We start from the raw sequence: 25,716 nt of genomic DNA, 5'->3' as shown, positions 1-25,716 counted from the left end.
GCCCTTTCTGACTCTAGGGGCCAGCATTCACATTGTGGTCTTTGTGAATGGCACTCCTAGCACTGTGCAGTGCACAACCTGCCCAGCTGTGCCAGGCAGCCCTGCCCTGTCCTGGGTGTCTCTCCTCCCTCTCCCTTTCTCTTTTCACCTCAGCTCCTTACCCAGAGGTCAGAGCTGGGAGGAGACCCAGGGAGGCAAAACCATGGTCCCAGCTCATTCTCCCTGTATGACCTCAGGAAGTGACTCTCCAACTAGAAGGCCATCCACAGGGGGATCCCTCCTGGGACCACTCATTTCCCTAGAGGCTGAAGGGGTCCGGGCCAGAGATGATCCTAGTGGGTGGTGGGATGTGGCTCATTCTGTCCTGAAGCCCCGGGACTCGGATGCTTCAGCCCGGCCTGTCCATACTCAGAGTGGGGGACCTGGAGGAGATAATATTAGGGCGAGGAGGGGGCCGGGCTTCGGTCACCGGTGCCCCACGCCTTTCCTGTTTTTTCTCTGCCTACCATCTTACAAGGAGACCTTCCTGTGTCCGCCCCACCCGCAGCCCTCAGCTGCTCTGGCTCACTGCCCACAGCTTCCCCACCCTCCTTCCTGCTTCCCTGGCCTGCCCCACCTGGCCTGCCCCGGGTAGAGGCTGCGCTACCATTCTGTGAGCAGAAAAACCTCAGAGGCTGCAGTTGGGGCCGGGGGTGGAGAAGGAAATTCTGGGCAGTGTCTGCACCTCACCACGGTCTGCTGGATGGGAGATCGGATGCTCTGGGTAATTCATTTCCGGGGGAGGAGGAAAAACAAAGTCAGCGAGGCCTAGAAAGCCCCTGGGGAAGGCCTCGCCTCTGCGGCAGACAGATGCCGGCACCTCTAATCTAGCTGGGAGCTGCCCAGGGTTTGCTGCTGCTGCTGACAGTGAGGGTGACAGGCGGGTGAGCCTGAAGGGGCCTGGCTTCCGGGGTGGCCTTAGTCAGGACTTGGCAGGCAGGACCGTCACTCATTCATTCAACAAATATCCACTGGACACCTACTGTGTGCCAGGCAGTGAAGCTGAGCTGCTAATTGGGGGAAATACAGGCAGCGGGCAAGATAAAGAGGTGAGCCATATGTCAGATGGGAATAAGATGGTGACACCTGTTGAGGAGGGACAAAGTACGGAGTGTGTGGAGCAGGCTGGCTTGGAGCCCTAGATAGGGCTGTCTTAGAAAGTCTCACTGAGAAGGGGACATTGGATCCACGACCTCCTGTTTCTCGGACACACCAGGAGCTTGCTGTCCTCAGGGCCTTTGCACAGCCTGGAGTGCTCTTCCTCCAGATATCCACGTGGGTTTCCCCCACCTCCTTCAGTCTATTTCAATTGTCAGGCCTTCTCCAATCACCTTCTTTTTGTTTTTTGAGATATAATTGACATATAACATTATGTTAGTTTCAAGTGTACAACATAATGATTCAATATTTGTATATATTGTGAAATGATCACCACAATAAGTCTGGTTAACATCCATTACCATAACTAGTTACAATTTTCTTTTTCTTGTGATGAGAACTTTGAAGATCTACTCTCAAAAACAGTATGATTTCAGGGTGTGGATTGGGTATATATTTTGTAATGCATGTAAGGAAGTGTTTGTAGACACATGTAAGAAAGATGGCTCTAAAAGTGCTGACGGCTCAGTGAGACTGAAAGAGTGTTCTATCAGCCCACGAGTGTGTGGACCATCTTGGAACGCATGGAGGGGTGTATCGAAGCACATAGGGCAAAACCCCCATGTTTTGATGAGGTTCCTTCCGTGTCTATTGTCTAGCTGTGAACAGTGTTATTTTAGTGGATGGGTGTGTAGACGATTCTGTAGTGCACGCAGAGAAGCGTCTAGAAACGCAGGTAAAGATGTTTCTAAGAGTGTACTTGAATAAAAAGAGAAAAAATTCCTGTCTGAGCAGCTTTTGAGTGCACCCCTCACCGTCGTCACATCAGCGTGGACGGCTCTGTGCTCTCCCTCAGCCCCGCCTTAGTGCACCCACGGACTTTGATACGGCGTGCTTTCACTTTCATTCAATTAAAAATATTTTCAACTTTTGATCTCCTCTTTGACCCGTGGGTGTAATTTCAGTTCCAAATATTTGCGGATTTTCCAGATAATCATTCTGTGATTTCTAGTGCAATTCAGTTCTGGTCTGAGAACATGCTTCGTATGGTTTCCATTCTCTGACCTTCCTTTTTATTGCACCCCCCACCGCCATGCTCACCTGATTCCCCTTTCCTGCTTTATTTTTCTTCTTTTTTCTGCTTATGATGATCTAAGATAACTTCTAAGATATTCGACTTACTTATTTTATTCATTCTCTCTCTCCCTGTTGCTACTCCCAAGGGTAGGGATTGTTTGTTGCTGTTGTTCACCAATGTACCTCTAGTACCTAGAACAGAGCCTAACACACAGTAGGTGGTCGACACACACCTGTTGAATGGGTGAATGAACAACTGGATCCCAATCCCTATTGGACATATCAGGAGACTGTTGCTCAGAGATGTTGTTCTCCTTCCATGAGGTCACACAGCAAGAACGGGGCAGAGCCGAGGTTGAGCAGGCCCATGGCCTTATGTTATACCCAGTTGATGGCACTGATTCCACTACCAATCCCTGAGCACCTACTGTGTGCCAGGTCCTGAAGGATGGCCTTGGACGTGCAGCTGTCACTCACCCAGTGAGACCATCCAGTCTTCGTGGCACTTACTTTGCCTCAGGCCCATCCACCTCAGAAGGCCCTCCCCTTGCTGGGGAGACCTGCTCTCGGTCCTCTTGGTTGGTGTACTCTGCATCCCCTCCTGTCCCTCCCCCCTGAGCCCCCATATCCATCGGGATCCTGATGCTCCCGTGTGTGCTCAGCGGGTGTTTGCTGGGCGGATGACTTCTTTCTTCCTTCTCGGACCAGCCTCCATCTCCCCATCTGCAGGAGGGGAACAGCCGCACCCATGCCTCACGCTGGTGGGAGGTTCTGCGTGTCCCATCGAGCAGTGTAACTGGAGAAGGTCCAGCTCATGCATGGCCCAAAGGGGCTTCCTTGCCATTCAATCCAATTTGAATCGTTTCCTTTCTCTACCAGTGGAAAGCCCCTCAAAAGGGGAATTGGGGTCTCGCCCTTGGGAGTACGTGTGATAGTTTCCTATGGTTACTGTAACAAATGACCACAAATTTAGTGGCTTAAAACAACAGAAATTAATTCTTTTACATTCTGGAGATCAGAAGTTCAAAAGTTTTCACATGGTTGAAACCTAGATGTCAGCAGGGCCACGCTCCCCCGAGGCTTTAGTGGGAGAATCTGTTCTCTCACCTTTTCCAGCTTCTAGAGGGGCATTCCTCGGCCCACAGCTCACTCCCGCATCTTCAAAGCTGGCAGCCTAGCATCTAGCTTCAGAGGGAGGAGGGGGAGGTTTGAGACAGAGACAGAGACAGAGGAGAAGGCCGGGTGAGGAAGGAGGCGGAGCCTGGAGGGACGAGGCCACAAGCCAAAGAACGCCAGGAGCCCCCAGAAGCTGGTGGAGGTGGGAAGGATCCTTCCCCAGAGCCTCCGGAGGGAGCACGGCCCTGCCCACACCTTCATTTCAGGCTTCTCTTATTTCCCCAAGTTAAGTTATATATTAATGCAATAAAAAATAAAAACAAATGAAAAAAATCCACAATGAACAAAATATCTAAAGTTTAAAGACAGACTTTATTGTTTTTATTTCGGCTTTATTGAGATATAATTGACAATCAAAGTTGTATACATTTAAGGTGTACAACCTGATGCCCCGACATACGTGTACATTGTGAAATATTCACCACAACCAAGCCAATGAACATATTCGTCGCCTCACGTTACTATTTTCCGTTTTTTCCCCTTTTCTGTGGTGAGAACACTGAAGATCTACCCTCTTAGCAAATTTCAAGTACACAGTACAAATTGTTGACTATCGTCACAGCTGTACACAAGTTCTCCAGAACTCAGTCATCTTTCAAAGCTGAAACCTTGTACCCCTTGACCAATATCTCTCCATTTTTCCCTTCCCTCAGTCCCTGGTGACCACCTCTCTGCTTCTCTGAGTTTGGTCACAGAGGGCAGGGGCAGAAGCAGATGGACCATGGTGGAGGCTATTGCTGTGATCCAGGTGAAAGATGATGACGGCTCAGACCAGGAGGCACGTGGCGCTCAGGTGCTGGACGTGTTGTGAAGGTAGAGCCAACCAGAATTACTAACAGATTGGTCCTATTTCTATTTATCTAGGGTATCCGACAAACCACCCCACACTTAGTGGCATAAAATAATCACCGCAGGGGCCGGCCCAGTGGGATAGTGGTTAAGTTTGGGTGCTGTACTTTGGTGGCCTAGGGTTTGCAGGTTCGGATCTTGGGCGCGTACCTACTCACCGCTCATCAAGCCATGCTGAGGCGGCGTCCCACATAGAAGAACTAGAAGGACCTACAATTAGGATATATAACTATGTACTGGGGCTTTGGGGAGAAAAAAGAAAAATAGGAAGATTGGCAACAGATGTTAGCTCAGAGCCAATCTTCCTCAAGAAAAGAAAGAAAGAAAGAAAGAAAGAAAGAAAGAAAGAAACAAAGAAAGAAAGAAAAAAGCACTGTAATTAAAAAAAAAATCACTTCGTTATGCTCGTGGATTCTGTGGGATAGGGCACGGTAGGGACAGCCTGTTTCTGCTTCAAACTGACTGGGGCCTCAGACAGAAAGACACAAAGGACCAGAGGTGACACTACTGTCCTGGGGGTGGAATCATCCGGAGGTGTGGTCACTCGTATGTCTGGCCCCTGGGCTGGGATGTCTTGAACTCTGGCCTCAACTGGGCTTGTTGAGTGGAGGCTTGGACTTCCTCCCAACATGGCGGCCAGGAGCACGTGTCCTGAGAGAGCCGAGCAGAAGCAGCATGGTAGCTGTCACTTCATCACATTCTATTGGCTATAAGAGAGTAACCAAGGCCCAGATTCAAGGGGAGGAGGAGTTGTCTCTACTTCTTGCTGCAGTGGCAAGGTCACATTGCATAAAACCAGGTAGGACATAAGATATTATTGCACCATCATTTGAAAATTCAATTTGCCGTAACCATGGAATGAGAGAGAAGAGAGGAGTCATGGATGATTCTAGGGCTGTTGGCCCCAAAGGGTGATGTGGTCCCTTTGAGAAACATAGGCAGGCTGCCCTCTTGGGTAGGGTTCTCCCAGTGGCTTCAGTCTGGCTGTCCACAGCCTTCACCTGGCTCACAGGAAGCTCGCACATCTTGCTGTACAAAGATGCAGCCCTTCTTGCTACGTCCATCCTTTTGCTTCATGCTGCTTTGGGTGGGACCAAAACCTCATTCCTCGGTTTCCCCATGGGGTGGGCACACCTCTCCCTCTCTCTTTAACTTTCACTGTTTAAAAACCTTGTAGTCAATGTCAAGCTCAGAGTGAAGGACCTTCCTTTGCAAGTTCAGTCTATATGACTGTGGTAGCCAGTCTTCAAGACAGCCGCCCACGTCTTGATATTCACATCGTCTTGTAGTCTCCTCCCACAAGGACTCAGATCTCATCCATGTGATGAATAAAGTGTAGCAGAGACCACGGTTTGTGACTTGTGAGGTTAGATCACAACAGGCACTGTGGCTTCTGCCTTGGCCTCTGCCGTGTTGGGAGGACACTCAACTATCCCTTTGGAGAGGCTCACGTGGCAAGGAACTGAGGCCTCCCACCAACAGCTGTGTGAGGGCTCCATCTTGGTTGCAGATCCTCCAGCCCCAGTCCAGCCTTCAGATGACTGTGGCCCCAGGCAGCATCTTGACTGCAACCATGTGAGAGAATCCAAGCCAGAACCACCCAGCTAAGCTGCTCTCGAATTCCTGAACCACAGGAACTGTGAGATAATAAGTGCTTCTTATTGTTTTGAATCATTAAATTTTGGGATAATTTGGATGCAGCTATAGATAACTGAACCAATGTCCTAGCACTTCACTGTGGAATGTGGGAGTACTTAGCATCTATCACTTTAACATCTTGTTACAAGGGTCACCACCTCCAGGAAGCCTTCCCCGATCACCTATCTACACTAGCCCTCATCCTATCCCATTACCTTGTTTTATTTTTTTTTAAATAATACTTAGTCGCAATATAAGAAATAAAATAAAAAAACAAACTATAGTGTTTATTTCTATATTTCTTTACTGGTTTGTTGTCTCTCCTGTGTCAATGGAAAGTTCCATGAAGGAAGGAGCTTGTCCATCTTTCCACCCAGGGCTTGGTGCCCTATAGGAACTCAACGCAGGGGCTGTTGTCATTCTTACTTCTACGCATGAATCCAAACTGGGGAGAAAGACAACTGTGTGTGTGTGGTCTGGGGGGTTCCCCTCAAGATGCATTTGCATGTTCTTGACTTTTAAAGAAAAAGAGAACTGAGAGAGCCCCAGACACGTGAGTAAGAGGGACAAGGAGCAGAAGCTGTCAGGTTCTGGCCACTCTTTCTCAGCTCCTGTGTAAGCTGCAGCCATGCCCACCCACTATACTAACTCTGTGTGTCGGGACCTGCCAGGTATGGCCCTGGCCAGGCATGGGCTGGGGGCTGGGGGTGGTCAGGACCCAGGTACAGCATCCCCACCCTGGGGCTAGATACCAGGGCCTGAGGATGGAGGAGGGAACGGGCTGGGCTCTCACATGCCTTTCCTCTGGAAGGGAACAGAGAGGAGGAGGAGGAGGATGATGACGATTACGAGAACATGGCGCCATCCTACAAGGACCTTCCTCCTAAGCCAGGTAAGAACACTTTTCAGAGGCCAGGTGAAGAGACGTGTGGCCTGGAGGATCAGGTGGGGAGCAGGGCCCCAGGGGCATTAGCCGGGCATCGTAGACGCATGGTCAGCCTCTCGTGTACCCAGCCCATGCCAGGCACCGTGATGGCGGGAGCATCCCTGTCTCTGTCCTGTCCTTGAGGATCTCTTAGTCTGATGGGGGAGGCAGTTCTGGGCACAGCCTCAGGCGAGCAGGTCTGAGGGGGAACGACCAAGAGATTGAAAATCCTGAGGGAAATTGAGGGCTCTGCCCGCAATGGTGGGGGGATTGGGAGTCAGAGGATGGGACATTGGAGTGAGACTTGAAGGATGAGTAGGAGTTTATTGGGAAGAGAAGCCCAGAAAAGAAGAGGTGGATGCCAAGGCCCTGAGACATGAAAGCTGGTGTTTCAGAAACTGCAGGTGGACTGTTGGCTCCCCAACCTCCTTGCATTCACATCCAGGGCCCAGACTTGCCTTTAGACTTGGGTGGCCCAGGCCTGGCCCGGGACTCAGCAAGAGTCTGATAAGTGGGTATAAAAGTGGAGGTTTTGGGTTTCCCTGAGTCAACTGCCACCAGAGCCCCTGAGGGCTAGCCGTGCTGCCCTGGTGACCTTGGACGGGGGCCATTCCATGTGGGATGGGGCTCCACATCCCCCTCTTCTGAGTCCAGACTGGGGCCAACCTGGGAGGTCCCAGGGCACTGTGGGGCTCAGCATGAGAAGGGAGATGAACTAGGCTCTGCTGTTTGACTGCCTGTCTCCAGCTCCAACCAGGTCCCAACATGATCCTCAAATCCAGCTCCAAGACTGATCCCATCCCCATCCTCAAGGCCACCCTTTCCACAAACTTAGCCCCCTCCTCATTTCCAAATCTAACACCATCACTATGCCCCAACACAACTACAACCCAACCTCAACTTCTTCCCTTTTTCCAAACTCAAGTCCAACCCAGCCTCAACCTCTTCCCCATCCCCAAACACAGCTACAACCCCATTCTTCATCCCAACCACATCCTGCCTCACAAGCCTTCTCCCATGTCCATCACCATCCCCAACCCATCTTCAACCCCATCCTCACGCCAACCCAACCCTCATCCTGGCCCTAATCTTGACTCCATCCGCATCCCCAAACTCAACTGCGTCTTTAACGTAGGGTAACCAACTGTCCCAGTTTTCCCAAGGGTGAGAGTTTTCCTGGGATGTGGGACTTTCAGTTTTAAAACTGGGAAATTCCCGGGTGATCTAGGATGGCTGGTCCCTCTATCTTAACCCTGTCCCCATCCCTAACCCCAATTCCATTCTCATGCCCCGCCCCAGCCCTAACCCTCCATTGTAACCTCAGTCCTGTTTCCATCACTGCTGTCCACCTTGTTCCCATCCTCAGAGCAGCTCTAACTCTGAGCTTCTCTTCCCCAGCTTCGATGGCTCCACCGAGACCTCCAAGGGCAGGTGAGCTGGGGCTGGGGTACAGCAGGCCCAGTGCCAGCTTTGCCCTGCTCTGGGCCTGAGCAGCCAACCCTTCTTCCCTCTTCAGGAAAGAAAACAGAGAACCCCCCACGTCCCTGCAAACCCCCAAAGGTCACAGGTGAGACTCTAGGGCTGGTACCTTCCTGTTCACCTGTCTGGAGTCCTCCTCTGTGTGACCATTGTCTTTCTGACCTCTTCCAGGCCTGGACCTCACCCCTGTCACCTTCACGTCCCCTCAACTGGGTGAGCAGTGGGAGGACCCTTTAAGAATCCTGAGAAGGGACACTTGGAAGTCCTGCCTCCAGTTCCCCAGTTCTAACCAGAGAACAAACCAGAGGGGATGGGGGCCGTTGCTCTTGGAAGACAGAGTCTTTCAGCAACTTCTGAGTAAACCTCTCTCTCTCTTTCTCCTAGGCAGTGATCTGGAGCATCCTCCATTCCAGCCATCCCTAGCCAGTAAGTCTTCCAGGTGTGCCCTGTCTACCCTCACATGGTCGCCAGTGTAGTTGAATCAGACCTATAGCTCTGGGGTGAGACCCTGGCCAGAGGAACTTCTCCTTTTAGAAGCTACTCCTCCCTTAGTCTAAACCAGACCCCAGGGACCCAGAGTGTCTGCCTGGTCCCCTTCAGGCCCCACGTCCTGCTTGCATAAGGTACAGGAAATGTTCTCTGCCCCGGATGTGAGGGTCCACAGGCTTCCTTGAACTGGGAGAAGCTTAGGAAGGAGCTGCTGGAGAGTAGAAGATAATACATCATGGTTGTTAAGAGCAGAGCTCAGTCCAAGTCATGCGTGACGTTTCCGAGCCCTCAGTTTACTCGTTTGCAAAATGGGAATAATATTCACATCTACGTCATAAGGGTGAGGATCCAATAAGATAAGAAGGATGTAACAGGATATGTGCTTGGCACACAGTAAGAGCTCCATAAATGCTCTGGGCTTCTTCAGAGTTCTCTTTCCCCAACACCCTCCTGCTAACCCATCTGGTGATCTAGTCATGACCACTGACCTCTGCTCTTTGAGAAAGGCTCAAGGGTCACTTCCTCACACTGAAGCACCTGTGTCAGTCTCTCTGTCCCCAGCCCCAGCCACAGCAACTCCCGTACCTTGGCTCAGTCAGAAGTCCGGGGGTCCCGGGTGCCACCAGGAGGAGAGACTGATGGTGTACCTGTGTCTGCTGGTGGTGGTGTCGCTGCTCCTGGGCTGCACTGGGCTGGCTGTGACCTTGATTAAGTGTGAGTGGGCTGAGGATGGGGCGTGCAGGGAGACTGGGAACGAGGCACAGGGGGACCCGTGCTGAAACTGGACTTCTCCTTATAGACCAGGAGATGGTGGAAGAACTGAGGATGTTAACCTTTCAGCAGATGGCCTGGCGAGCAAATGGTGAGCACGTTCAATCGTCCCTTCATGCCACACATATCGGGCACCAACATGACCCTCAAACCCAGCTCCAAGAGCAGCCCCAACCCCATCTTTGCAGGCACTGTGCTAGGTACCGGGCATGGGTAGGACAGTGAACACATCAGACACAGTCCATGTCTCTGTGGAATGTGTGTGTGTGTGTGTGTGTGTGTGTGTGTCTGTCCGGACCTCCACTGTCAAATATGGCGGCCATGAGTCACTGTGGCTACTGAGCCCTTGAAATGTGGTCATTCTGCGCCGGTATATGCTGTAAGTGCAAAATACACACCAATTTCAAAGACTTGCTACAAAAAATGTAAAATATCTCAGTAATAATCATTAATATCAATTACAACATTGAAATGATACTATTTTGGACATATTGGGATAAATAAAAATAGCATTCAATTTTTACCTGTTTCTTTTGACTTTTAAAAAATGTGGCAACTAAAAATTTTAGAATTACCTATGTGGCTCACATTTTATTTCTGTTGGACAGCACAGGCATAGACAGCCATTTACCAAATTATCACCCAAATGAATATAAATCTCCAAATTTTGAGGAATAGTCCAAAGTAAGAGGAAGGTGATTCTATGAAAAATTCTACCAAGGGATCTTGACCTTATCTTTGGGAGGGTCATACAAGGCTTCCCCAGGGAAATGGTGCTGCATCTGAGTGAAGGAAGAGAAGGAATTAGCCAGGTGATGGGTGGAGGGTCTCAGGCATGTGCAAAGGCCCTGTGGGTGGAGGCAACATTGTAGGTACAAAGGAGGAGGATGGTGCAGTTTGACAAATGAGAGATGGTGGTGGCTTGGAGGAGGGTTGTGGCCATGGGGATGTGGAGAAGTAGGTGGGGTAGAAAGGTTTAGGAGGTAAAATTGGCCAGACCCCTGGGGATGGATTGAGAATGGTGGTGAGCGAGAGGGAAGGGTGTCAAGGATAACATATATATGTTATCTATCTATCCATCTTATGTGTCTATCTTGTCCAACTGAAGGGCCATCTGCTGATGACCCCAGGGAGTGCTGGAAGAGGGCGTGTTTGTGAGAGTAGTGGGAATACGCACACTAGTTGTAGAAGAGTCTTCTGGGCTGCCATAGCCTTCACCATGATTGCTGAGGTCTGAAAACTGCTCCATTCCACACTCCCTCACCTCACACCCCAAATCAAGCCACTCTGCTGCTCAAACCCCATCAATGGCTTCTCACTGTCCAGAGTCCAATGCCAAACCCTTGGCTTGACATTCAAGGACTCGGACACTGAACCTCGCCCTGCTTTGAGCTCGAGCTCCTCTGAGGTCCCGCTCTAGCTCTGCCGCACCAGCCTTCCCCAACATACTTGCCTCTATATTGCTTCCAAGGCGGTCACTGCGTGCTGTGCCTCCCCCTCCCCCTCACAGTTACGGAATCACCATCTTCCTTCAAAACCCACCTCCTCCAGGAAGTCCACCATCCCCACTCTTCCCCAAGCCCCAGGGATTAATCCGTCCCCTGAGCCACTCTAGGAACCACCCCACCCCTCCATGGGCTGAGCATGTCATTTTTGAGTTCCAGCACAGGAAGAGCTCTTGCTTCTCCCTGGTGTGTCTGCAGTCAGTTGTGGGCGGGTGGGTAGGTGGATGTTTGGGTCTCTAACCCTCCAGCCCATCCCCACTGACAGTGACTGGAATGGCGGGGCTAGCTGGCCTGAAGAAGGACATTGACCACATAAGAGCTAACACCAACCAGTCCCTGGCGGAGCTTCGGGGCTTATTAGGTGAGTGGGACTCGGGCAACTGCCCTGAGATGCGGGGCATGGCAGGGCTGGAACCCTGCACAAATCCCTGAGAGTGATTCTCAGTGCAGCCTATGGGAATGGTGGCCCCTGGGGCAGAGCAGTGCACAGCCCACACAACTGCACATGTCACACCCTGTACATGATCCTGGCTCTAGGGCCACTCTGACAGCATCCTGTCCTGTCCCCAGACTGCAGCAGGGTCACCTGTCCTGAGGGCTGGCTCCCCTTCGAGGGCAAGTGTTACTACTTCTCTCCGAGCACCAAGCCATGGGATGAAGCCCGGACGTTCTGCCAGGAGAATTACTCTCACTTGGTCATCATCAGTAGCTTTGCTGAGCAGGTGAGCTGTCCCTCCAAGCCCCTGAGGACCAGCAGGCCAGCCTGCAGCTCCCAGGATTCACACACCCTTCCCTGTCCTGGATCGAGAGAAACCGGGATTGCTTTTGAGCCACTACAACTTTAATAGTAAGCTCTTACTGAGATTGTATCACGCAGAGGTTGTGTTCATTTATCCCGTGCACGTCTCAGTTTTCTCTCTAACATGGAGACAGAATAATGATTGTCTCTTAGGTAGCACTTTCTATTCTCCAGGCTGTATTTCAAACATTTTACGTCTTTCACGTGTTAACATAATCCTCACTACAACCCTATAAATTAGTGTGTGATCAGAAGAGGTTATGTTAGACTGAGGTAACAGACAGTCCCCATAACCCAATGGTGAAAGTGTATGGGGAAAATCATACAGTGATTATTAAAGCTTTTGAATGTACAAAGCAAGTCACAGGGACACTCCTGTGCCTTACGGGGGTAGGGAAATAGCTTACCCTGTGTGTATCGAGGAGAAGAATTGGAATATGTGTAAGCAACTTTAACGATTCAGTACTACTAGAGTTATCAGTAATACCATCTGGACACAGTGCAGTCATTTGTACTTTGCAGGTGAGGAAACTGAGGCACACTTCACCTAAGCAACTTGCCTGCAGTCACTCACAGCTGGTGGGTGTCAGACCTGCGAGCTAAGCCCAGGTAGCTGGTTTCAAAGTCCACGCCCTTGACATAAACCTCATAGCACTATTTGATTAGTGTCTGTGTGGTGTAGTTTTTCCATCCTTTCACTTTTAACCCATTGATGCCATTTTATTTATCTGTTTGTTTATTTATGCTTGACATATAACATTAGTTTCAAGTGTACAACATAATGATTCGATAATTGTATGTATTGCTGACAATCACAGCAACAAGTGTAGTTAACATCCATCACCCTGCATAGTTACAGTTTTTTTTCTTGTGATGAGAACTTTTAAGATTTACTCTCTGAGCAACTTTCAAATATGCAATACAGTATTATTAACTATAGTCACCGGGCATTACACTACATATCCATGACTTATTTATTTTATAGCTGGAAGTCCGTACCTTTTGACCACCGTCACCCATTTTTCCCACCCGCCACCTCCCCCACATCTGGCAACCACCAATACTTTTCTTTTTTTTTCTTTGATTCCACGTATAAGTGAGATCATATAGTATTTGTCTTAGTCTGTTTGACTTATTACACTTAGCATAATGCCCTCAAAGTCCATCCATGTCGTAACAAATGGCAAGATTTCCTTCTTTTTTATGGCTGAATAGAATTCCATTGTGTGTATATATGTATATATGTGTGTGTGTGTGTGTGTGTATGTATTTCACATTTTCTCTATACATTCATCCCTCAATGGACACTTAGGTTGCTTCCATGTCTTGGCTATTGTAAATAATGCTGCAATGAACATGGGAGTGCAGATATCTTTTCAAGTTTCTATGTCATTATTTTTAAGTGAATTTCTTGCAGACAGCGTATAGTTGGGTTGTGTGTGTGTCTTTTTTAAATTTAATTTGACAACCTCTCACTTTTAATTGGTGTTTTTAGACCATTTACATTTAATGTACTTATGATTTGGCTGGATTTAGGTCAACCATCTTATTAGTTTTTTCCTGTATATCCCCTCTGTTTTTTCCTATCCTTCTGTTTCATAGCATCATTTGTATGACTTGCTAATATAGCAGAGTTTTGGGATGATTAAATTACAGACTGTCAGCAGAGCAGGTATCAGTCCTAGAAATATCACTTTGTTTGCTTTACATCACTCACTGAGTTCTCCTTTGGAGCTCTCGTTATACCAGGCTGGTGGACGTTTAGTCTCAGGTGGTTGAGATCATCTGTTTTTCTTCTGAATGGGGACAGCCTATGTGGGGTCGAGGTGGAGGGAGACGTGAATGGTCCCTGAGATCTTCAGTCCAAGCTAGTATCCACTGGGATGTCCACTGGCTGGATGAGCCTGGACAATTTATTTAAGCTCTCTGTGCCTCAGTTTTCGCATCTATGAAGTGGGGATAATAATAATAATGCTTGCTTCAGTGGGTCACAATAAGGGTTAAATGAGGTAATCTATGTAAACTGTGTAGCTCACTTATTAATTCATTAATTCGACCAACATTTCCTGAGCACCTACTATGTGCTAGGCACTATTCTAATTTGATGGGCAAGGCAGCCTTTTTCTCTTTCTGGTTTCCTGACACCTCTCTGGGGCTTTACCTAGGACACAGGTCCCAGGTCTTCTCTACTTTTTAGAGTCTCCAAACCCATCTGGGAGTTTGACCATCACCTGGGGATCACTGTGCATGAATGCAGAGCCCCCCTCTGGCACCCACCATGTCCACATCTTTATAACTTCTTTCCCACTGCAACCTCTTCTCTCCACCCTTTAGAGAATCTTGGTCTTGTGATAAGATTGGGTGAGTGAAGTATGATCTACATACAGTAAAATGCACAGATCCTAAGTGTAAGTTCAGTGAGTTTGACATATGTATACAGTACACCCGTGTAACTGTGAACCCAATCAGGATGTAGAATATTTCCACACCCCAGGGAGTCCCCTCCTGCCCCTTTCCAGTCACCTCCCCACCCCCACCCCAGGCAAGTACTGATCCGGCATCCTTCACCGTAGATCAGTGTGCCTGTGGAGGAGTTGCTTTTAATCATGATATTTTCTTCATAATCTTTCGTCTTTGGCCCAAAGTGTTTTTCCTTTTCTTCTAAAGGCGTGGGCTTTTGAAATACAAAAGTCAGGAAGCCCCTTTTCTCTCCTTTCTTTTCCTCTTTACGTTCTGCCCCACATTCGCAAGCCCTAAATGTATGTGGGACAGAGCAGAGGGTGGACCCTCACCCTGAGGGTTGAGTAGAAGAATTAATGGCTGAATGGAGTTTGTATTTGCAGAACTTTGTCACCAAGGCTCATGGCTCTCCGCGGGTGTATTGGCTGGGGCTGAATGACAGGGACCGTGAAGGGGACTGGAGGTGGCTGGATGGATCGCCCGTCACTTTGAGGCAAGTATCCAGGGCTCTTGGGGTCTCTGCTCCTTGTGTTCCTTATGCAGCCCAAGCCAGCAGATTCTCTGGAATCCCCGGCTGGGCTGGACAGAGGAGGGACAAGGGTGATTTTTTTCTAATAGGGCTTCTGATCCCTGTACCTTTAATTCTTCTTCTATTGCAACATCTCTACCTTTTAGCACAACTGCTCAAATACATCAAGTCCCCAGGCCAATGGTTGGGAAAAAAGGAAATGAGAGGTGCCTACAGGGTGTGAGGAAGAGGAAGATTGGTTTGCCAAAAGGATGAGCAGGATCTCATTTTTTTTTCACTCTACGTATATTAGCTCGTTTACTTAATCTTCTTAATAATCCCATAAGGAAAATACTATTATAATCTCCATTTCAAAGATGAGGAAACTGAGGCACAGAGATGTTAAGTGACCTGCCCAAGCTCAGACAGCAAGCAGGTGGCCGTACCAACCAACCTAGCTCCAAAGTCTGCACTCTTAGCCATTATGTTTACTTCCTCAAGGAGTGTATGTGTCGTATTTTAAATAAATATTAACAAATTGTCCCTCATACTGGTTATACCAATTTATTCTCTCACCAGCTTGACTATGCTTTTTTTGCACGCACGTTCATCAAACTTTTGGAATTTTGTTGGTTTAATTATAGGTGAAAAATAGAATCCCAACGTAGTATTAATTTGTGTGTTTCTTATAATGACTGAGATTGGGTATCTTTTTGTATGTTTAATAGCCATAGGTATTAACTTTTCTGTGAATAACCCGATTCATATTGTTTGTCTCTTTTTATATTGGGATTTTGGTCCTTTTTCTTATTGATTTCTAGGAGCTCTTTATATGTTAGAGACATTAGTGTTTTGTTCTAGGATCTCATTTTGTATTAAAGATTCCTGGAAGGAAGCGCAGCTCTGTAAATAGAGATGGCATGGCATGGGTAGCACTGCAGGTACCCAGTTTAGATCCCTTCATGGGGCTGGTGCAGCTATCTTCCAGCAGGGGGCATTGGCTGCTAAAAGGTCACAGTTACGGTTTCTCCAGAGAGTTGTCCTCAGCTGAATGGAAGCCGGCTCACCTAGGAGGTTACCCTACTCCCACTGGGGTCAGCTCACAGCCGACGACTGGCCAAGAGAAGCCTGGACCCATTGTCTCAAGTTGGGATGGCTCTATGGTGCTATTCACACTCCAGAGCTCCTGGTGGGGTCAGGCTGAGGCTGGACCCAACTGAAGCCACGTCCCGGTCACCTCCATCCTCTGGTCCATGCTGCTTCTCTCACTCCCTCTCTCCTGAGAGCATCCCTGAATACACCCTGTGCACCTGAACTGCTGGGCCAGGCTCTGCGTTAAGGGGAGCTGATCTAAGACGTTACAATCGCTGGAAGGTTGGGAGGATTAGGGGTGCAAAGGAAGGATTCTTTGGAAGAGGAGGCAGGAACTGACCAGATGCAGGAAACTGGTTCAGGAGTGGGGAGACTGTCAGGGAAGTGGGCTCAATTAGGACAGACAAGGAGGGGTGAAGGGAGTGAGGCAGCATCCTCAGGTAATTCTGACAGGCTGAGGAAATGATTCAAATGAAAGAAAACGCCCTGAAACATGAAGGCCTTTCTTTTTCCCCTGACATTCTTTCTAAAAAATTTAATAGACTTTATTTTTTTTAGAGCAGTTTTAGGTTTACAGGAAAATTGAGCAGAAGGGACAAAGATTTCCTGTGTATATACTCCTTCTCTCCCACACACGGTTTCGTCTGTTACAATCGGGCACTAGTGTGGTGCATTTGTTACAACTGATGAACCAGTATGGACACATTGTTACTAACTAAAGTCCATAGTTCATATTAGGGTTAACTCTTTGTGTTGTACATTCTCTGGGCTTTGACAAACACAGAACAGTAGTTTCATGGCCCTGAGAATCCCCAGTGCTCCACCTCTTCATCCCTCCCCACCCACTTTCCCCATCCAGCTTCTGGGACCCGGAGGAGCCTAACAACATGCATGACGAGGACTGTGCCAGCATGAACAAAGGGGGCACCTGGAATGACCTCTCCTGCGACAAAACCACGTACTGGATCTGTGAGCGGAAGTGTTCCTGTTGAAGCCCAGGCTGAGGCTGGGTGGGGTCCGCACCTGAGTGCCCCTTGGCTCTTGAGAGGAGGACCACCTGCTCTTCATGAACGGCTCTGCCTTCCATGAACCAACATGGACGCGCCCCAGTGGAACCAGCAGCCTGGATGCAGCAAGTTCCCTGGTGCAAGTCAGACCATTTCCAGGGCAAGGACGTGGAGGTTTGTTCAGTTGGATGGTGTCGTGGTCCGTTCAGGCTGCTATAACAGAACCATAGACTGGGGGACAACAGACAGGTGTTGCTCACAGTTCTGGAGGCTGGAAGTCCAAGATCAAGGTGCAGGGAGATTCCATGTCTGGTGAGGGCCCTTCCTGGTTCATTGACACATCTTCTCTCTGTATCCTCACATGGCGGAAGGGGTGAGGGAGCTCTCTGGGGTTTCCTTCAAAATTCCAAAATAGCTGTATTGAAAGCTAATAAAAATTAAGTTATAAGAGGTATCCCAAAGAAAAGTCTATTACGTTCTGGCTTTACAGACATCAATATAATCTACCTTCGAAGGAGAACCCAATATGAGCCCCTCCCAGAGTTAGTGAGATTCTGAGATTTTCTGGGAAACTGTTACGTTATTCCCTTAAACAGTTAAGGGGAAACTAAAATTAAAAATTAATGGAATTGTTTAATACTGCCAGAAATACAGTTTGGGTCCAACTATTCTTTTATAAATTAGTGAGTTTTGTATTGTACCTGATTCATAGCAAAAATTTAATGAAAACTATTTAAGGTCTCTGCTTGCATCTGTCTATGTACCTATGTATGTTATATATATGATGTTTTTCTACCTCTGGGTGGTATAATTTCTAAAGGAGCTCTATTTAATTGGCTTAAAGTAAGCTTATATAAATTATTTCTAAATGTAATAGAAACTAATCCAAATGTCTTTCAAGTTAACATGATATAAAATAATCTTTGGTAAATGAAAGCTTATTTAAGTTTGTTGGTTTTATTGAAATAAACATGTTTTCAGAGTTATCAGCGTTGGATATGATACACACATGTTATCTCTGTTACAAAACTTGTCAGCAAAAAATAATGACAGAATAATAACTGATTTTGTCTAATGTCTCATGAAATTTTTGTAGGAAATCTAAATATAATTACTGGAAACAAAATAAATAGACATGAAAAAGATAAAAGATTTTGGCTCAAATTTTTAACAATAATTATGTTATGGTATATGTACTTAAAATAACTTCAAGACGTTTTGATAACTTGAAACCTTAGAGATTTGTTAAATTAAGTTAAATGATAAAAATTTATTGAATATCTAGGTCATTTCCACATAAGATAAATTGTTAGAATTAATTACTAAACATAGATTTATCTATCTTTGGCTTCTTATTTCAGAGAAACTGGAAAAATACTTGGGTTTATTAATAAACATGTTTTGTGCCACATTGAGGAATTTTCTATGAGAAACATGTTTCTAGACAGTATTGGTGGGTCTGCCAATACATAGGATGCTAATATAAAAAAATAAGGAAAACATCTCCGTATGCAAGGAAAGTAAGATGTATGTTTTCAGTGAAGAAGGTATAGGAATGGAGATATTTTTGTTTGTTTTGTTAAGAAAGATAAATTTGTCCTAAAGTACTAGGAAGGAAAGGAGGCACGGGACAAATTCTGAATGTAAAAGAAAGTGATGGAAGGTTTGTGGAAGAAAAACCCTGAAGAAAGAGTTTTGTGCCTTGTGACATTGGCTAAGATTGAAATGAATTATTAAGTGAATGTTTTAATATCAATAGTAAGCTGGTGCAAAAATTAGAATTTAGTTTTCTTTCTCTTAAAAGGATAATTTTCTTGGACTTTTAGTCTGCTCTTGTTAAAGATATTATGAAAGTTTTTCTTCACCTTACAGTAAGTCTACCTAAAAGGCAAGGATTCTATGTTTTGCCAAAATAATTTCCTGTGTTCAGAAGGAATACGTGTTCTAAAAAATTATGCAAAATTCCTAAAAATCTGATATGTTCTGGTGTAATTCTAGTCATTATCTTTTTTCTCCCTAAACCACAAGTTAGGAGTACTAGAATGGCTTTATCATGGATTTAGAGCTGTAGAAAGAAAAGATGTATGAAATCAAATGATTCCCCTAGTCATTATCTTAAAATGTTGTAACCAATTTCCTTGTCAATTGCATTATAGTGTTAAGTCTTTTGTCATTACAGATAGTTGTTTTACTCTGACACTTTTACAAATATGTTTCATCTTCAGAGAGATTCATGGCAGGGACTCTGACATTTACTCCAACATATAGGTTTCTGAGGAACTTTCAGATCCTAAAAATGAACTGGGTAAGAAATTGCAGAACTCTAATGGAGAAGCTGATGGCCTCATAAAACTTCTAACAAAAGATCAATTGAGGAGGTTTCTAGGACTGACTGGATACTGTAGGAATTGGGTGCCTAACTTTTCACTCATTGCTCAAACTTTATATGTATTACTTAAGTCTGAGCAGTCTGATTTGATTGAACAGACCTTGCTTCCATCACCATGGGAGGAAAACGAACACTACTGCATTTTATTAACAGATTACCTTCTTACTCCTGGGAATGACCTGCAGAGACTCCCATGGATGATGCTGATCTAATCTGGTTTACAGATGGGTCCTATTTAAAGGATGAGCAGGGACATTACCAAGCTGAATATACATCCTGTCCAGCCTCGAGAATGCCCACTGCTGTTAACCCTGCTACCCATTGAAACATTTCCTTCTAGAGGCTCAAGAAATCGCCATGAAAGAAAAGAAACCAATTTGGCAAGAAAAAGGGGGAGTTTTTGACCCTGCCACATAAATGTGATTTGGACTTGATAAAATCTATAGTAATTGATATAAATGTGTAGAATAATTGCTATTACTCTAACATGTACATCATTCAACTCATTGGGCACTTGAAAAGATGATTTAATGGGGAAACAATATTTTTGGAAACTCCCATGGTGGCTCAGGAAGCATATGCTTGTGGTACTATATGTCCTAAATATAATCCCAGGAAACCACTCCGTGGGTCACAAGGCCACTTTCCCCTTTCTAAGGGACCCTTTGAGCTATGGCAATTGGACTTTGTTCAAATATCACCATCTCAAGGATATAAATATATTTTAATAATGATTGGTATGTTTTCACATTGGGTTGAGGCTTTCCTTGCAGAAGAGCAATGGCTTTAGTAGTAGGTAAATTATTATTGAAAAGGGTAATTCCTGTTTGGGAAATTCCTATCAAGTTACACAGTGACTGGGGAACTCATTTCACTGGACAAATAATTAAATCCATTTGTGACAGTGCTCCTCAATCTTAGATCTACACACTTTGCTCAACATCGGCTGTCTGCTTTTGAAATAATAACAGGACAGCATATGCAATTAGATGAGGGAATGTATGAACGAACTTTGCCCGAGGGAGATATATTACATTATCATCAGAGTCTTTTTTTTTTTTTTTTGTGAAGAAGATCAGCCCTGAGCTAACATCTGTTGCCAAACCTCCTCTTTTTTGCTGAGGGAGACTGGCCCTGAGCTAACAGCCGTGCCCATCTTCCTCCACTTTATACGGGACGCTGTCACAGCATGGCCTGACAAGTGGTGCATTGGTGCGTGCCCAGGATCCGAACCTGTGAATGAACCCCGGGCTGCCCAAGTGGAGCATGTACACTTAACCACTGCACCACCGGGCCGGCCCCTGTCAGGGTCTCATTGAGTCACTAAAGAGAAATAAAAAATTAGTAGCAGGTTCTTTTCACAGTGAGCTCCTTGGAGACGAAGATCTTGACGACCTGGAGATTTTGTTTATTGGAAGAGGCATCAAATAAAAGACTCTTTGCAGCCGCAATGGAAAGGACCATACCAGGTACTCTTAACCAATCCATGCACTGTGAAATTAAAAGGCATAGACTAGTGGATTCAAAAACGGCCCCTCTAGGGGCTGGCCCAGTGGCACAGTGGTTAAGTTTGCATGATCCACTTTGGCGGCCCAGAGTTTGCAGGTTCAGATCCCGGGTGCAGACCTATGCACTGCTTATCAAGCCATGCTGTGGTAGGCATCCCACATATAAAGTAGAGGACGATGAGCATGAATGTTGGCCCAGGGCCAATCTTCCTCAGCAAAAAGAGGAGGATTGACAACGGATGTTAGCTCAGGGCTAATCTTCGTCACAAAAACCAAAACAAACAAACAAAAAATAAGAAAGGTTCCTTCACCTGAGTAGATTACAATTCTTGTTTCTGACACACAGCTTCTACTGACCTACAAACCAGGATGAGAAGAAGATGGCATCTGTTGTAGACAGCTGTTTCAAGACTCTGGACCAGGCCTGTATTTCAAACCTTATATCTTCTCATTTAAACCTTTGTAATGCTTAAACTACATACCTACTTTATAATTGCAATTCTTTGCTCAGTGTTGTAAGACTGGCTTGCAGGCTGGAATGATGGAAACTCATTCTTCTAAACTAATCATTTCAAGTATTAAATTTATTATCATTGTTACTCTATCTGTTGTATAATGCTATAAACAACGTAATCATAAGAAGTCATGCAAAAGCACATATACAATGTTTCTGCAATAATCTAAAAATAATTGACAAGTTACATAACCTATGAAATTCTTCCCCTATCAATCTATACCTCCATGCTTGTATGCTAGGTTCAGCTGTTCCCCTCCAATGTGGGTAACTGGGTAAATTAGAATGCAGCCCAGCTGCAAGGGACATGATGGACCCAGGGCAGGAAGCAACCATCCTGGTGTTGAGGGACAATATTTTGATCATTGATGCTTTTTATCGAAAAATTATTGATCAAAAGGGGAACATGATGTAATAAAAATTAAAAATGCTAAGGTGTTTGAGGAAGCTATTCTGCTTTAAACCTGATTTGGCCTGAACTTTATTTTAACCAGAGCAGCCTGACTTATGGCTGGACAAGCATACATTGCCCATCTGCTTTAACTCACTACCCCAAAGCAAAGGACGTGCTCTGAAGGAGGGATGAATGCCTCCCTTCCACTGATGTCAACACCAGTCCTCTTTTGAGGGAAAATTTTTCTTCCCAGAAACCAAGGTCAAGTTGACCTGCTGTGTACGTGCTAACCTGCAGCAAAATATCTCTTTGTGACTTTGAAAAGAATGTATCCCTTCCTGCCTGATGTATGCTCTTTGTTCTGACATGGTATATAGTCGTGCTGCAAACCACAGGAACACTGTCTCCCTTTGTGGAGACTGCCTCCCCAGCGCAAGTAAAACTCACCTCATCTCTCCTTTCTACAGAATGGTTATTGGCTATTTGCATAGACAGATTTAACATATGCATTTTGGGGGTACACATGCATTCAGTCCATAGCAGAGGGTGAGCTGGAGGGACACCAGGTCTTAGGGATGGTCTCCCATTTCAAAGTGTGGAGGAAACTCACGAAGTCCCAGACCATGGCTCTCAGGAAAGGATGCTGGCCCTTGGGGCTCCAGGTCTGACATTGACTTGAAGCTGAAAATACTCCTTTGAAAGTGCTCCTCTGAAAATACTCCTTCAAAAGTGCTCCTCTGAACCATGATGAGCTGGGACTGGGCTCCCTTACTGCCTGCCTGATGTGGACTAGCTTCTGGGAAGTGGCTGGGGCAAAATTATTCTTGACAAGCAACTTTCTCAATGTCCCAGGTGAAGTTTGCCCAAGCTAGGTGGCAGAACCAGACATCTGCCAAGACCTGGCCCATTGGACTTCCAGAAAGGCAGACCAGCTGACCCAGGGTGGCCAGCCCAGGCCAACACTTGGTCAGACCCTCAGGACAACAATGGAGATATCTACCTGCATGGGCCTTTGAGATGTTCGTGGTTTGTAAAGACCTTTGATGAAATAATTCACTTGACTTCTGAGTGGATCTTCTTGGCCTATGAGCTCTTGCAATGTTAGAGATTCTCAAAATGCCAGTGGTCCTTGCCCACTGTGTTGGTTTGCTGGGGCTGCCATAGTAAAGTACCGCAGACCAGCTTAAACAACAAAAATTTATTGTCTCATAGTTCTGGAGGCTGGAAGTCCAAGACCAAGGTGTCGGCATGGCTGGTTTCTGGTGAGACCTTTCTCCTTGACTTGTAGATGGCCGTCTTCTCTCTGTGTCTTCACATGGTCATCCCTTTGTAACTGTCTGTGTCCTAGTCTCCTCTTCTTATAAGGACATCAGTCATATTGGATTAGGACCCACTCTAAGGACCTCATTTTAACTTAATTACCTCTTTAAAGACCCTATCTCCAAATAAGTCACATTCTGAGGTCCTGGGGGTTAGGACTTCAACATGGGAATTTTGAGGGGACACAATTCAGCCTGTAACACCCACTAAATGGCAGAAGTGCCCCCAAAGTCATTATGACAAGCAAAAACACCCCCTAAAGGGCTGGTACTACCCCAGCTGAGTACAGCTCAACACAGCGACTTTGGACAGTCACTGAGTTGTATCCAAGGGTGGGTAGACATTCTCCAAATCAATCAATTTATTGATCCACAATAGCTCTTGGCTAATAACAGAATTGCTCATGTTTTAACTGAGACACAGGTTACAGCAAGGAGGCTCTGGGCTGGGGGGCAGTGGGGGAGGTGGATGTTCCCTTCACTTCCTGTTCCCTCTATGTTTGTCTCCTCCCACCTCCACAACTGCCCCTACTCGCCAGCCCCCACGCAGCCCATAGACTGCAGAGTGGGTGGGCATCCTGTTCTAAGCCCTCCACCCAGGGGAACATTGGTCCAAGCAACTGTTTATCTGGGGTCAGTGGAAGTTCCCACATCTCAGTAGAGGAAACTTCAGTTTCCTACAATACATGTGTAGAGAAATGAGGAAGCAGGGGGCTGTGGTCTCATCTCTGAGTCACGCTGGGGGGGTCTACGGTGGAGCTGGCCCAAACCTATCTCCCTTCCGCATCTGTCACAATTGTATAATTTCAGGTAGAGAGATAAATGTGAAAGAGGTCCCCTTTACCACTTTGAGTTCAGGGTAGCAAAGGTTGAGCATTCTTGGTGGATAAAAATAACAATAGCCACGGTTTATCAAGCATGTATTGTGTGCTAGATAGACACAGTGGCTCTCATTTAATCTTCACCATGACTCTGTGAGGTTGGAATAATTCCCAGCCCCATTTTATAGCTGAGAAAATTGAGGCTCAGAGCATTTTCATGGCTTGTCCATTGTCATTTAGTGGATAAGTGGAAGAGCTGGTATTTGGACTTTCTGTACCTCCAGTGATTGATCTCTTTCTGTAGCACCTGCTACCTTCTGAGAGACTGTCTGTAAACTTGAATTATCCCTGAGGACCCAAGCCTTGTACCTCTTGTTTCAGCTGGCAATTATGGGAAAGGAACAGCATGGTGTGGTGGAACAGACACCCTGGGTTGAGATAAGAGACCAGGAGTTGAGTTCTGGGTCTGTGGATAATAATCTGTGTGGCTCTCCTGGGGCTATTACAGTAATGCAGGTGAGAGATGATGGGGACTAGAGGGCTAACTGTGACAGTAGGAAGAATTCTGGATATATTTTGAAGATACAGCTAATGAGATCTGCTGATGGATTGGATGTGGGTTGTGAGAGAAAGAAGAGGAAAGAATGACCCCAAGGTTTTCAGCTTAAGCAATAAGAAAGAAGAAGTTATCATTACGAGATAGGGAAGAAAAAAATGCTTATGAACACAACACATTTAAGTTTTAGTGGTTCATGATCTCTTGCTGAAGTTCTTAGAACTTCTCTTGGTTCAAGAATGGAATCTTGTGTGTAGCAGATGCTGTCGTGCCCTGCTTAGATACTGGATCCTCACATTTTCAGTGACTTCTAGTGGCCAGCAGCTGCCACCAGAGTCCACCTGGTCCAGCAAATGGCAGGTGAGAAGGGCCGGGGGGAAAATGCTTCCTGGAACAGCCCTCAACCAACACCTAGACTTGGTGTACACATACCCCAGCTCCCTCACCCCTCAGGTACGGTGACTCCGAGATACGTGTCCCATGTGATCACCCAGAGGTCCCCACTGGGAGTAAGCTCCCGCTGCCTACAGCACTCGCCTGCTCAATAGCTCATCTTTGAACACATCCTGCACTGGTTGCCTTTCTTTCTCTGACTCACTTCTTTGCACCCCTGCTGCCCTTTCCTGGCATCACCTCCAAAATAAACTACTTGCACTGGAATCCTTGTCTCAGAGTTTGCTCTTGGGGGGACCCAAACTAAGACACTACAGGACAGGAGAGGATGAGCTTCCGACATGGTTCTGGTTTGCTTGGGACAGAGAGGTTTCTGAGATGTAGGGCTTTCAGTGCCATATCTGGGAAAGTCCTGGGCAAATTGGGATGAATTGACCACCCTTATAGGAGGAGAGCGTGGTATCAGGGAAGCCAAGAGAAGAGAATGCTTCAAGGAGAAAAGGGGCTAATGTATAGGTAGATCAAATCATCATATTGTATACCTTAAATATATACAATTTTTATTTGTTAGTTATACCTCAATAAAGCTGGAAAAAACCAAAAACACTTGATTATAAAAAAAGAAGAAAAGGGGATCAACGGAGTCAAATGTGACCCAAAAGTCAAGTTAGAAGAGACTGAGTAGCAGCCAGTGGACTTAGCACTGAGAAACCACTTGGGACGTTGAACCACTCTTGGGTGTGTTGGAGGCAGAAGTCAGACTGCAGTGAGCTGAGAGTGAGGGGGTGGGAGGAAGTGGGGACAGCAGAGCATAAACAACTTTTCTCAAATTTTGGCTGCGAAGAGAAAGAGAGCAATAGAGTGGTTATTACAGCAGGGAGCATTTTTTGGGTAGAAGAGACTGGAACAT

General features: G+C 46.4%; 1 protein-coding gene across 5 annotated transcripts; it reads left to right on the top strand.

Moving 5' to 3' along the window:
- The first annotated feature begins 545 nt into the window (after window positions 1-545).
- CLEC17A (C-type lectin domain containing 17A) lies at window positions 546-18,041 on the top strand. 5 transcript variants are annotated; one of them, XM_058525493.1, is made up of 14 exons: window positions 546-763; window positions 4,044-4,203; window positions 4,880-5,038; window positions 6,689-6,769; window positions 8,201-8,233; window positions 8,319-8,369; window positions 8,453-8,494; window positions 8,666-8,707; window positions 9,317-9,484; window positions 9,570-9,632; window positions 11,312-11,407; window positions 11,617-11,768; window positions 14,689-14,798; window positions 16,765-18,041. In XM_058525493.1, the coding sequence occupies exons 2-14, from the start codon at window positions 4,146-4,148 to the stop codon at window positions 16,895-16,897; spliced, it is 1,188 nt and encodes a 395-aa protein (XP_058381476.1). In that variant the 5' UTR covers window positions 546-763; window positions 4,044-4,145; the 3' UTR covers window positions 16,898-18,041. The 5 variants fall into 5 exon arrangements, with proteins under 5 accessions (XP_058381476.1, XP_058381471.1, XP_058381473.1 ...); XM_058525488.1 differs by having other exon boundaries at window positions 14,689-18,041; XM_058525490.1 differs by lacking the exon at window positions 4,880-5,038 and having other exon boundaries at window positions 14,689-18,041.
- Window positions 18,042-25,716: the final 7,675 nt, after the last annotated feature.

The sequence above is a fragment of the Diceros bicornis genome, chromosome 30 (assembly GCF_020826845.1).
Source record: "Diceros bicornis minor isolate mBicDic1 chromosome 30, mDicBic1.mat.cur, whole genome shotgun sequence".
Classification (NCBI taxonomy): Eukaryota; Metazoa; Chordata; class Mammalia; order Perissodactyla; family Rhinocerotidae; genus Diceros; species Diceros bicornis.
This window is presented reverse-complemented; position numbering and strand designations above follow the sequence as displayed.

Coding starts and splice junctions, on each gene's coding strand:
- CLEC17A (XM_058525488.1), top strand. CDS start 4,146: ATGATGACGGCTCAGACCAGGAGGCACGTGGCGCTCAGGTGCTGGACG. Junction 8,708..9,316: donor ATTCCAGCCATCCCTAGCCA/GTAAGTCTTCCA, acceptor CACCTGTGTCAG/TCTCTCTGTCCCCAGCCCCA. Junction 11,408..11,616: donor GGAGCTTCGGGGCTTATTAG/GTGAGTGGGACT, acceptor TCCTGTCCCCAG/ACTGCAGCAGGGTCACCTGT.